This window comes from Colias croceus, chromosome 4 (genome assembly GCF_905220415.1).
Source record: "Colias croceus chromosome 4, ilColCroc2.1".
Lineage (NCBI taxonomy): Eukaryota > Metazoa > Arthropoda > Insecta > Lepidoptera > Pieridae > Colias > Colias croceus.
In genome coordinates, this window is record NC_059540.1 from 8,594,106 (window position 1) to 8,608,057 (window position 13,952).

At 33.0% G+C, this 13,952-nt stretch overlaps 2 protein-coding genes across 2 annotated transcripts in view; both read left to right on the top strand.

Annotated features, from left to right (window-relative positions):
• Positions 1-13,952, top strand: part of LOC123690942 (rotatin-like) — a 40,489-nt gene that overhangs the window by 25,633 nt on the left and 904 nt on the right. The window contains exons 23-31 of the mRNA XM_045635104.1: positions 6,796-6,910; positions 8,108-8,330; positions 9,282-9,448; positions 10,085-10,246; positions 10,443-10,703; positions 11,827-12,005; positions 12,369-12,570; positions 13,127-13,296; positions 13,673-13,883. Coding sequence (XP_045491060.1) covers positions 6,796-6,910; positions 8,108-8,330; positions 9,282-9,448; positions 10,085-10,246; positions 10,443-10,703; positions 11,827-12,005; positions 12,369-12,570; positions 13,127-13,296; positions 13,673-13,883 — 1,690 coding nt within the window. The remainder of the gene's footprint in view (positions 1-6,795; positions 6,911-8,107; positions 8,331-9,281; positions 9,449-10,084; positions 10,247-10,442; positions 10,704-11,826; positions 12,006-12,368; positions 12,571-13,126; positions 13,297-13,672; positions 13,884-13,952) is intronic.
• LOC123690943 (cytochrome P450 6a2-like) lies at positions 2,668-5,637 on the top strand. The gene is made up of 2 exons (XM_045635105.1): positions 2,668-4,165; positions 4,744-5,637. Exons 1-2 carry the CDS (start codon positions 2,851-2,853, stop codon positions 4,905-4,907), a joined length of 1,479 nt encoding a protein of 492 aa, XP_045491061.1. The 5' UTR covers positions 2,668-2,850; the 3' UTR covers positions 4,908-5,637.

The following is a 13,952-nucleotide window of genomic DNA, read 5'->3' on the forward strand; positions in this document are numbered from 1 at the left end:
ATATTTGACAAAATGTATTTTTTTAATTTACTCTTTACAGATCCTATTTTTAATTTATTTTCGTCTAGTAAAATCGGGTACATGTTACAAATTTTTGGTATATAATATTTTCTAGATCGCTGGTCATAACAATTTTTTGTTATTGGTACATAAAATTTTCTTACTTTTGACGCTCTTGTATTAAATCTAAACTGTTTTACAATTTTAAAGTCATTACTATAATATGTATCTATGGCATTTAAATATATAGCCTTATAATTTACAGGTAGGATGTTACAATATGGAAATAATTTGTCATAATTATTTTTAAACTTCTTTCGAACTTTCTTATGAACTAAATACTTAATTAATCTTACTTGTAGGTTCTTAATTTGATCTAAGTATGTTTTAAAAGTTAATCCATAACAACTCAGTCCATAACTTATTATTGAGTCAGCAAGTGCATAGTAAACAACGTACAGAGTATGTTTATTTAAAATCCGACTTAGGTAGTAAAACTGTCCCAAGACTGATCTCAAACGATTACACACATAATTTACATGTAATTTCCAATTAAAGTGTTTATCAATTGTCAACCCCAAATATTTAATATTGTCAACGACATCCAATTTACTACATACACAGTTAGTTTTATTATTATGAAAACATTCATATGTGTGGCCTATTAAATTAATTTGAAAAGCTGAGTTTTTAGCATTTTTATTGTGTGGTGAATAAATATATAGACACTTAGTTTTTTGTATATTGAGAATTATACCATTGTCATGTGCCCACTTACACACGTTCTCGAAATCACTCTGTACCTTGTCCACCATGACTGCTGTGTCGTTGCCGGCGAGCAGCAGGCACATGTCATCTGCGTACATACAGACCTTACAGTTCTTGACCACATTCGACACGCTGTTCACGTGCATAATATAACCAACCGGGCCGAAAACGGAGCCGGTCGGGACTCCTAGCTCCACAGGTATCTCAGCTCCAGTCGTTCCATTGATGACGGTACGTAAAGTTCTATTCGCCAAATATTCTCGGAACCATTGGTTAATTGGTCCCCTTACCCCACATTCGTCCATAGCCTGTAAAAGCTGCTCGTGACCCAGCGTGTCGAATGCTTTTTTATAGTCTATAAACAGTGCCAGGACCCGCTGCCCACCGCCAAGCCCTGTGTTCACATAATCTGAAAAGTCAGTTAAAGCCGACGCAGTACTACGACCCTTCCGGAAACCATGCTGTGTTTGAGACAATACATTATTACTTTCCAAAAAAGAACTTATTTGTTGAATAATTTGTTGAATAAATTTATTACGGCCATTTTACTCATTAGGTTGAGTACTTTCGATATCAGTTTAAAGTTTTTTGTTATCTGTAATACTTACGGAAAAATCGCCTGTGCACACTTAACGATTACACCCTGTATATAAAATTAAGTCGGTTAGGTTACACCACTTAGAACATAGTTATTACTTATTGATTTAGCTCTTTATAAATATTTTTTAAATACGAAATAAGATAATTGATTTGAAAACTTTCCGTTGTTCTTGGGTTACGTCAGTTGAAGCAAGGTGTGATTTTTCGCAAGAATAATACAATATAATTAATATGATATAAATGTCCGCTGATTTGAATGCCGAATGGTGCTAGTTTACTAATATGATAACTGTATAAGTATTCAATATTTGGCACCTAGAATTCAAGTACACCATGTGACGCGCATAAAATTTCGACTCTACATAAAACATATGCCTCAACAGCCATATGGTAACCATAAATGGCCGAAATTGTATTATCTTATTCGATCAAAATAATTTCCAAGGCAGGTCAAACCAATTTTATGTTGTAGTTTTTGTACTAATTTTTTGTAGTACATCATATAATTTGAAGGAACTTGCCAGTTTTGGCGTATGAATGAATTATGAAGGTTATTTATTCCATTAGCATGTATTCTATTAGTAGTGAATGTTTTGGTTTTTTTATGCACTTGAACATACTTATTTTTATTCCTAAGTAATCGAAATTATTTCAATAATACTTTTTTAAACTCTCCTTTTCTTATTGCATTATATTTATCCAATCTGTATTATTTTCTTGTAGATTTATTAGTACGTATTGTAAGTGTTTTTAAAATATGTATATTATAGGTATCCTTTGTCCTTGAAACGTGAAAAATTTTCGCGTGAAATAACTACCTACTCAGTACTCACTTTGTTATGTTCCATAATTCAAATCGCATCTGCAAAGTAATTTTAATCTAAGTAGTTGTTAGTGGTATACATGAATATATTGAAGAAGTATCAGTTAAGAGAATTGTAAGCAGGAAAATTATGATCGCATTTCACAAACATACGTTTAGCGCACTTGGGGTTTTCCTTAAACATTTCACATTTGTTATAAATGTGTTAACTTTACAAAGTTAGCTTCAACAATTTTCATTATTACTTCGCAGTAGATATTTATGCATGCGGTATGAATAAGTACTAGGTATGCCTAAGTAAGATATAAATATTGAGTTCTATAATTATTCGAATAGTGTTCTATGTTGCATTACCGTAACAATGTGGAATGCCTCCTTAAAATTCGATATGTGGGTATATATTCTAGTCACGGGCCTAGTACGTCAACACGGTGCGGCCTTGAGGCGAAGCAGCGTGAAGCTTATCTTGACGCTCACTAGCGATACCGCTTATTTGATCGCTGGTCGTCGCCCGCGGCCACTGTGTGAACAATCCACTCACATCGACCGGCACGCGTTGTTTTGTTTACGTGCGAGCGCATGTTCTTATTTGTGCGGCATTTTAATTAATTACGTCCTCACTGTAACCGACCTTTTAGTTCAAACTACAATCGTGTACGATGTCAGTTTTTTTGTATTTAATTATAATTATAGTGTGTTTATTGCTTCTCTTGACGCTTTTTCATTACACCTCCAACGGAAGAAAGTATTGGCTATTGAGGAACGTTCCTTACAGAGAACCATGCCCAATATTTGGAAATTTTGGCGCAACGCTTACGATGAGAAGGAGTTACACGAGTATGTTGGAATATTTTTATGAAACCTATAAGAATGAGAAATTTGTTGGCATATTCCAAGCTCGACGACCGACTCTGTGTTTACTAGACATGGATATTGTGAAAAGTGTTTTATCCACAGATTTTCATAGCTTTAGTGATCGAATATCAGTTTCTACAGATACGAAAAGAGAGCCTCTGCTTCGAAATTTGGCAAACATGAGCGGTGCAGAATGGAAAGCGATGCGGCACATAGTTACACCGACGTTTTCCTCAGCAAAAATGAAAGCCATGTTCCCTTTAATTGTAGAATGTGCTCTTGGATTTAAATCTGCGCTAGAATTAGAATCGTTGGATGAAGTCAATGTTCCTCAATTCATGACTCGATTTACTACAGATGTTATCGGCAGTTGTGCTTTCGGAGTGGACCCAGGATCTATGAAAAACCCTGATTCACCATTTTTAATTATGTCACAAAAAATGTTTAAAACAGATCGATCGACTATCTTAAAACGATATTGCCGGACATTTTTTCCTCGGTTATTCAAATTTCTGAACCTTAGAACTTATTCAATGGAAGTCGAAGTCTTCTTTACAAATATAATAAGCCAAGTGTTGACAACGCGACGCACTACGGGAGTACAAAGAAACGATTTTTTGCAGCTCATGTTGAACGTACAAAAAACTGAGAAAGAATTCTCCATGACGGATGAGTTGATAACGTCGAACTCCTTTATTTTCATGTTGGCTGGGTTAGAAACATCTGCGACTACGTTGTCTTTTTGTTTGTACGAACTTGCTAAAGATTTTGATCTGCAAAATAAATTAAGGTCAGAAATAAAGGAATGCTTGGAACGCCATAACGGGTTTAACTATGAAGCTGTTTGCGCAATGCACCTCGTCTCGCAAACTGTTTTGGAGACACTAAGATTGCATCCTCCGACACCGCTAACCACAAGACTATGTACTTCGCCATGCACTCTCACTGGAACTGACCTACAACTTAAGAAAAGAGATGCTGTCCTGATACCGATATACTGCTTACAAAGGGATCCAAGATACTTCTCTGATCCAAATAAGTTCAATCCAGAACGTTTCAGTGATGATGCTAATCCACAAGCGTTCTTAGCATTTGGCGACGGACCTAGAAGTTGCCCAGGTAAGACTTTGTTCTGTTAAATATTATTGTTTTATGAAAGAAGCCCGTACTAACACGTATGTGTTTACAAAACTCAGTATGTGAATAAGTATTTATTATTATCTCAAATAAGAAACAAGTGTGCGAAAGTTAGCCTTGTGTTTACATTTGAACGATCTCAAGATATTAATAGCACAATTTTATCTTATTACAGAAATGTATGGATTAATATCTTGACAAGTGATCAGATAGTAAATCGGACATTTTACTGTAGATAACCTATTGATATGTTGATAATTTACACAATAAAGTTGGTGGCACATCGTAAAGCTAAACAATTTACAAATAAATAATATAGGGTTGGTAGTATTTAAATTTTTTGTATATCAACAATTTAATGAACTCATAACCTACTTTATCTGGCGCATGCATTTGATAGGGTTATCTGTTTCATAACAATGGTATTTTGATTGAAGTGACACAAATATCGTCAAACTTTCCACTGTGCTTTATCGACGGGATTGTAGTCATAGTACACCGTACATGCTCTTTCATGCACGCATGAGATGAATTTTAAAGTATGATATGTTCTATTACAGGCGCTCGATTCGGCCAGTTGACTGTCATGGCTGGTCTGACGGGGATTCTTAGCAATTTTATAGTGGAACCTTGCTCTAAGACAACATCGACTATTCAGTATGACCCTCGCAGTGTCATGTTGAAAAATAAAGGAGGAATATGGCTACGGTTTAAACCACTATAATATGAGTTGCCAGTAATGAATTGAACACGTTTGTCATAAAAGTGAAGTCCCATGTCCCCTAGTGGGCTAAGGGGCAGATGCATTATACATCTGTTTCACTGATCGATTTTCTTTAGGGACAAGTAGGTGATCAGCCTTCTGTGTCCTGCCAGACCGAGACATTTTTTTTTCTTCGTCTCCACCGGGAATCGAACCGAGGAACCCTCGGTGTTACGCTCACGCGTCAACCACTGTACCAGGGAGGCGGTCACACGTTTGTCATACCATACTGTTTTTCTCACCAAACAGTATTGTTACCTTAAGCCAGTATTTCCTATTAAAATATTTATAATGTATTTAAATATTATACGAAAAAATAAACAAATGTAAATAAATAATGTAAGCATCTTATCTCATATGTTGATATGTGCGACTTACAATTATTCAGGTTTTAAACAACTTGATAATTGCATTTTATTGTACTTATTTTCAAATAAGGATTGATATTGTAATATAAAAAAATTTAAAAACATCACAGCCAACAAATCCTACTTGTATATAAAAAAAATATATTTTTAATATACGTTTCCTATGACTGATATTATTTTAGTGTTAAGAATTGTGTAAATTATTTTAAAACTTATTAATTAGTTTATAGCCTTTAATCACTACGATTAAGCATTTATTTAATCCCTAATTTATTCTTCAGATAAAATAGATGTTTATATTGGAATAAACAAAATATCTTCTATCTGCGTTTTTTTTTTCTTTTTACGATGAAAAAAGTGTTTACCTAACCTAATGATTTTTTAAGTGTTGCTCAACAGTCAACAAACATGAATCAAATGTAGTATAATATACTAGAATGTTTTTAGGTTTATCTTGTTAGATTCATAGTGTCGGTTTCTTGACATAAATATCAGATGCGTATTTAAAATGAATGTACTAAAATAAGTTAGAGATATCAAATGTTATCTTAAATAAACAATTTTGTCAAAATTCACAAAAATTATGGGATGACAAAATATTTTGCTACATACAATTCCTAAGACAATCGAAATTAGATAGAGCTCTATCTACATAGGCTTGTCTTAGGAGATTAAGATAATATTGTAGAGAATCTTCGGAAATTGCTGAATTTTTATTAATAAAACCATATTTGGATATCCCGAGACTAAATTGGTTGAAAAGAAGTCGGTTAAAAACGTTCTCAACGATTTGTAAGCAATTTCAAGTATAAATTTTGGGTCTAGACTAGTTTTTCGGAATCCCGGTGGATATACAATAGTCAATATTTTGAAGATGATCAAAACAAAAAATATCTTTGATACAAATACAATGTTTTAAGAAAATTATCTATTGGAATTGGATATTCAGTTTTAAATATATTTTATAATGCTCTGTTTTGTAGCTAAATAAATATATTGCGTAACTTTTCGTTTACTTTTGTAATACTTAAATTAATAAATATACCGCTTTTAAATTTCTTAACTTAATTTACAGTAAAATAATTTACGTTTAGTAAGATATAAAGACTATGTTTTAGTTTTTACTAAAATATGTTATGCTCTTAAAAGTGTATTCGCGTACCTGAGTCATCGTTAAGTACTTTTTGCGTGTCATTCTAAATAAATAATTGACTATTGTTCTTTCTATTATATTGCAGAATGTCGGCTATGGTCGTATTAAACCGTGTTGAAAGTAGTTCTTTATTGTTTCTTTATGAATCTCGTCCTTGTGTGGTTGTTATGGAGAGAAGTTATGGACTTCTCTACCTATTTAATTTTTAAATTATATTAAAAATAGATTGAGAATATATTCTTATATACAAAACATTTTGAAATACAATATCGTCATGGTATCTGATCAAATGACAAAAAATATAAAAAGATAATCTGGTTTCTTACAGATGCTAGAGCAAGAAACACTTCAAACGTTCGAAGATTATAACTTCGTGGAAGAATGCCTACAAGTTTTGATAGATTTTTGTCATGAGAGTAGTTTTAAAGATAAAAATTTTCTTGGTAAGTCTCTGTATAAAAATATATTTTTTATTTACGAATTTTGATTGAACGTTAAGAGGGCTTATTCAATTTAACGCAAGTCAAAATCTTTTTTTTTGCGCTATCCTTTTACTATGAACAGCATAGGTCCACAGGAGAGCGCCGAGCAACATGTCCTCTCTCTGGAAAGGCTCGCTGCCGACTGATTTTAATCGGGTCGCGCGCAGTGTTTTATAGTACTTTAAAAAAAATTGTAGAAAAATAATAGAGGTACCTTAGTTGATTTTTTAAATTTTATCTTATAAGTAATACGTTCTTTTATTGCAATATGTATAAATTATATTCAACTAAGTCAAATATCTTGGTGAAAATAATCATTTTGTCGACTATAATTTCTAAAAAAATTCACATTGTTCGGATTTTAATTTCGTAAGTTAGGAGTCAAAAATAAAAAAATCTTTTAACTAACTATTTGAATAAGGATTTTTGCAGTTAGTTAAAAAAAAATGTGTGTTAGATCTGTCAGCAATTTCAGATATTTTTAGCTTCGAAATTGACACTAAAAGTGAAATCTAGTAATCATCGGCTTAGTTATTTTGATGGTATTCACAAATACTGTATTAATTGAAAAAAACTCTTAACTAACTATATAGACAATAAAATTTCCTAAAATTATTAGTAATTCATATGTTTGTAAGATAAGTGGTTGATGGACAATCTGGTTTGAAAAATCACATATTTGAGCCAAACAGCGCACGGACCGCGTACACGGCCTTAATATCGTCAAATTGTAAGTTAACGACTAAAATACCTACAATAATTATACATTTTTGAGTAACAAATGCAAAGTTAAATAATGTTTATTAGGGATGGGAATGAATACTTTTTGCGAATTTTTCATTACATTGCGGTTTTAGAATTTATGTAGGGCAACCGCAACAATACATATTGTTTCAAGTAACACTTAACAGGTTATTCAATGTTATTTAATTAAGATTATTTTAGTAATAAAATAAACAATATTAAAGTTATATCTCAATGACTATTAAGTAATATTTGCCTAAATAGTGATTCTATTAAGTATAAGTTTGCTGATCACCAGAACGAGTAATCATGAGCAAACTCAAACATTTATTTTCAATTAAACTGCGTAAGAATCTTCATAATACACACAAACACGTTCAACCCTGCCTATTTATTATTTATCCATACTTCCAGAGCCAAACATGCCACTAACTCTGCTAGAGCGTCGTACAGAGTTAGAAGTGCGCGCCCAAAAACACCAAGATGTCAACCTGTCACCAACATATTCGTTTCAAAAACCATCACCAACTGCTGATGTTGTTATAGCGATAGCTGATGTGTTTAATAATGTAATAATGTTTAAAAACTGCCCGGTACAAGCGTGGAATGAAATGGGGCTGTTTAGAGTTATGTTCCGGTAAGTTTTTGCGTGTTATTTATTGGAGTTGTAGGTTATTATTATACATAGTTTCAAATACTTAATTACTTACAGGGTAATTGGTAATTATTGTCGAAGAGGATTTACGGCAAGGGCATATTTTTAAGGAGAACTGTAATTGAATTGTATTATTATTCATTTATTTTTATGTATTAAGTCAGTATTTAATAATATGTATTAAATATTTATTCAATTGAGCGATTCAATGAGAAATTTTTCGGCAGTTTGGCACCATTTCAGGCATTGCCAAGGTACTTACGACAAAGGACTGGGGTTCGAAGCCCTCATCGTGATCGAATTTTATCTATTCTTTAAAACTTTTTCATTTAAAAGCATTTAAATGCTATAAAACTAGAAATTAAATTAAATTATATTTATTTGCCTGTTATCGTAAATCAAACAGTTTTCTAACAACTTACTAATGTTGATTTTATCTGAGACCGGTTTGTTTAAGGTCAAATAAACTAGATAAGGAAACTAACTGTTCCTTCACATATTAGTATTATTATTGAGATAGTATAAATTAAATTAGCATACACTTTATGTCTTCGAGTCTAATTAGTGCACTGTTACTTGTTACTGAGAAAACTTTATCTTCATACGGGATAGTTAAAAACCAACTACTATTTATATAAAAAAGCTCTTCAAGTATCAGTTAAAGCAATTTGATTTACGTGTTTATAGGCAACTAATTCACGTTCTTGATGTCCATAAATTTTTTTATATTTATTTTTTATTTAAAAAACTACAAGAAATCGATCATGAGGCTAGTTTCGAACTACCATGCTTCTTCTGACAGTGGTTTGCCACCTTTTACCGTTAGGCCTCTGATTGCTGAAGTGGGATCAATATTATCTACCCTTAAAATTTATTCAGATATTTTCAAATTCATATAATTAATTAACACATTTAATATGATATCCTTAACAGATGTTTATGCTGGTCGAATGAATCTCAAACACAAATGGACCGTGTCCGCGGTACTATTTGCCGCAGTCTGTACGCAGCGACGACGCACAAGTGCGTACGCACCGTACTAGCTTCTACTAAAGACTGCTTATACAATTTGATAGTAACATTGACGCCGTTTGATGTGGGTATGTTGAAAATTATTTCTATGTATAATGATCTAGATAGAAAAAAATGTTGTTAGCAAAGTTGAATAAGAAATAGAGAATATGTATTTACCGGACGATATGATTTTACGAGTAAATTGATGGATTTAGATAAATCTTAGACAATGAAGTGAACATTAAAAAAAGTATTAGTTTATTCTTTTCATAAATAGAAAGGATATGAAATAGTTATAAAATGGCCGAAACGCGGGTGTAAAGCAAGTTGTAATATTCGCTTTGTGTGTAATATTTTTCTAGTTTAATTTGGAGAATCAGAAACAAATTATGAATTCAATTAAAAATTAAAATCTTAAAAATTATGGTAAGATTTCATGGAAAATTTACTTTCAAATTCTTGGTTTCATTTTAATCTGCATATTGACGAATTGTTTACTACACATTATGCAATACTGTAAAAGTTCATGGTTTTACAACCTTATTAATCTGTAAAAAAAAGCATACTTGTGACTAGCAAATTGAGTTGCTATATCAGTCGTAACAAGAATAATATAGACATTCTTCAGAATTTAATCGGCACGATAATACCGCAATCTTCAAAACCGTGATAACTGACATTGTTATTGTGTTATGTCATAACAAGCCATTTGTATTTTACAGGTGACAGTGAGGGATTGTTTGCGCAGACGCAATCGATGATATTGCTCGGATCGCTGATTGTTGATCGCTCAGCTAGCGACACCTTGTGGTGCGAATTGAAGAAAAATAAAGCAACGGACATGTTTGATGTGCTATTACAGGCTTTGGAGAGCGATGATGATGGTATATTTCTTAATAATTATAGAAAAGTAAAATACATTGTTACAGATACAGCTAAATAAATTATAACAATAAGTGTTCTTAAAAAATAATGCATAGTAATATAAGGTTAATTATTGAAAGTGGTACTGACATCTTTACTATTGCTAGCATAGCAAAGAATAATCATATTTTCTCATATTTTCTCCTTTCCTTCCAGAATTGCAATCTGCGGCGACGTTTTGTTTAACTCAATTGGCTCAATCAATATCTCGCAAAGATAAATCGAAACAAGAATCTTGCAAAGCATTTTTAGACAATATAAAATCAGCCAAAGATCCACCTAAAGATATACTTTCTGCTGGCGATATGATCAGGAATGGAGATTGTCAACCAGAATATATTGTAGAAGAGATATGTAAAGTTTTAATGGATTTGTATAAAGAGCACTTGGAGGAGAAGCGGTTTTTAGAATGCCAAGGTATTTGTTACTTTTATTAAATTTAGGTAAATTAATGTAGTGAAATTCATTCCATACACGCTTCTGTTATATCTTCTGTCCAAGGGTATAGGATATAAAAATTAAAAATGTATGCTGCATGGGATTTTTGCCCAATATAGTAGTCCCAATCCGAGTCAATAATACTAAACTAGTGCCTGATTTAATTCATAATCTGTTATTATTTAACTGTTAAAAGATTAGATTAACGATTTCTACTTATATGGATAAATATCAATAAACAAGAAAAGTTTTGTCTATAACAATACTAGGTATCTAGCTTTATCTCACTCCGGATAGATCTGTGCGACAGTATGATAATAATCGAACTCTTGACACTTCGATTGATAGCTCTTTGTCTTTTATAATGATCGATGTAGTACTTCCGTTAATATTGCGTGCACTTAAATAATAAAAGTATTGTTTAGTTTAAGTATTGTTTTTATTGTAGAATAAAATATTGACTTTCTTTGGTTTTCAATAACACACTTCATTTGATATTATGGGTGTACATAACACTTATAAAACTTTGTAAATACTCGGAAGAATGTTTGTTGATTCTACTTTGTTTATAGAAGTACACATTCTTTAGATTTACTTCATGGAAAAAATAGTATTGTTACTCTATTCTCAATTTAATCTATATCGTCTTTTACACATTTAAATCTATTCACAATTAAATCATTTCATTGCAGAATAGAATCAATAACTATATGAAAGTGAGAGGTATTTGTTTATAAGGTGAATTGTAAAAAATAAAATAGTATAATGTCAATTACTTTAATAGTTTCTCTAAAACTATACTGTATAATTGCGTGTTATCTTGTTTAAGTTAAGACTCTTTGTGCATATCTATACTAATATTATAAAGAGGAAAGGTTTGTAATTATGTATGTATGTACGTATATGGTTTTCACGCATAAACTACTAGACCGATTTTGATGAAATTTAGCACAGACAATCTTTAGACCCTGAGAAAGAACATAGGCTACCTTTAATTGCGAAATATGTACCACGGGCGAAGCCGGGCCGGACCGCTAGTATAACATATAATGAATAAAAATACAGTAAAACGATTTATTTATAATAAATTCTAACATTTCAGATGAAAGCTGGTCTTCTCTATGTTCATGTATATCATCTGTATTGTCTATAAGTCCACGCGCTCGGCAATATTCGGCGCATAGACAATTCCCGCGGTTATTGGTGGTTACTATGCAGGCTTTTAGGGATAGATTGTCGTTGCAGGGAAAACCTGTGGATGTTATACGTAATGCTAATAATGTGAGTGTTTTGTTAAATAGTATATTTAGAGTTGGTAGATTTTAGACTTATAATATGCTGCTCAGTATTATTGTAAAGTATGGAAATGATTTTCTAATATTGTTACATACCGGTATTATAGGTAAACTACTTAGCAATGATTTAAAAAAAAACATGTATCTTTATTATGATCACTTAAAATTATTATATATTTGTTACTCTAGCAAATAATTCAGTAAAAAAGTGTTTAAGTTGTAAAGATCTTGAGTTTTAATGGATAAAAGTATTATTGCTTCCACTGCAAGGCCTTGAGAATTTTGCGTCTATAAAGATTTATTCAAATATTTTATTTATCTAAAAACTAATACATACTTTATTTTCCAGGAACCCGTATTGCATAATCTATACTGGTTACTTACATTAATGAACAGTGCGATGCTAAACTGTACCATTGCTAAGGAAAGTTTCGCGGAGGACAATATATGCGTGTCCCTCAACAAGCTGTGGCCGTGGTGCATGATGACTGAGCAATTGAGAGATGCACTAATGCATCTGTTGCTTAGTTTCACGAATGATTGTCCGAAAGGTAATTATTTCATGACTAGATTTCCGCCCGCGGCTTCGCCCGCGTTTGCAAAGGAAAACCCGCATAGTTCCCGTTCCCGTGGGATTTCCGGGATAAAAACTATGTGATACCGATAACCGATATCCTATGTGTTAATCCAAGTTACCCTCTATATGTGTGCTAAATTTCATTGTAATCGGTTCAGTAGTTTTTACGTGAAAGAGTAACAAACATCCATACATCCATACTTACAAACTTTCGCCTTTATAATATAATATTAATTTTTTTTTTAATCTAAAAGGTTTTTTGACTGTTACGGTTTCTCGTCCTAATTCTAATGTGATAAAGATGAGTGAGTGAGTAATGTAATGTCTATTAATTTGCTTATCATATATATAAAAAAAAAAAAAAACTAAAAATCGTTACTGAATACCAGCATTGCAGAACGTATGTTTATGGGACCATTTTCATTATTATGCGTCATTTTTTATAGTATAAATTTTTACTGTATTGTTCTTTGATGCTAAATAAAAGTCTATCCATGACAATATCTAAATAAAACACAACTATTTTACAGCGTGGAGCAACATGTGCACGTGCGTGTGCGGGCGCAGCACGGTGGGGTCGGTGTGCGAGCTGGCGGTCCGCGAGGCAGCTCGACCACGTGCTGGCGCTCTGCTGCCGCTGTTGCTGCGCGTGCTGATACATTGTGTGCCGCATCAGCACTGCCGCACACTTGTGCTGAAGGTATGTAGTGCAACTTGCTGTTAGGAAGATTATATTATATCCTCCTAGTGTAATGTGTAGTGTATCCTTAAGTATAAGTGACACACATGATGTTTTTCTGCGTCTGCTGCTGCGAGTGCTTGCACGCATGCAGTGCCCACGCGTTGAATGCGAGTTTTATAATATCAATACGGCATTAAAATTTCAATGTGTAATCAATAAACCTTAGTGAAATACTAAGATTTGTTGGCCAATTTTCTTTATGACGTTGCATTTTCAAATTCATATTAATTTACCTCTAAGAACGCACATTAAAAAAAACACCGTAGCTTGTAAAAATATATTTACCAAAAATATTATCACAAAATATGTGTTTATCTTGGCACTCAATTTCCAGAGTGACGTACTATCCCACATAACGAAGTCCCGAGCGCGTGCCACCAGCCCCCCCAGCACGAGCACGTGGGTGCAGCTGTGCGAAGCGCTCAGTGTGCACGCGGACGGCGCGGGCGCGGTGCTGGCGGCGAGCGGGCGGGCCCCGCCAGCGTGCCTGCTGACGTCACTCGCGCACGCCGCACACCATCATAGACTGGCGTTTTTGCAGTCACGTAAGTGATTGGAAATTTATGTGTCTCTTAACGTATCCTCTTGTTTGAAACATGATAAATCTGTTGCAC

Bases quoted from the DNA above. Each gene is read 5' to 3' on its own strand.
- LOC123690943 (XM_045635105.1), top strand. From the start codon at position 2,851: ATGTCAGTTTTTTTGTATTTAATTATAATTATAGTGTGTTTATTGCTT. The intron at 4,166-4,743 runs GTAAGACTTTGT...GTTCTATTACAG, and splicing joins CGGACCTAGAAGTTGCCCAG to GCGCTCGATTCGGCCAGTTG.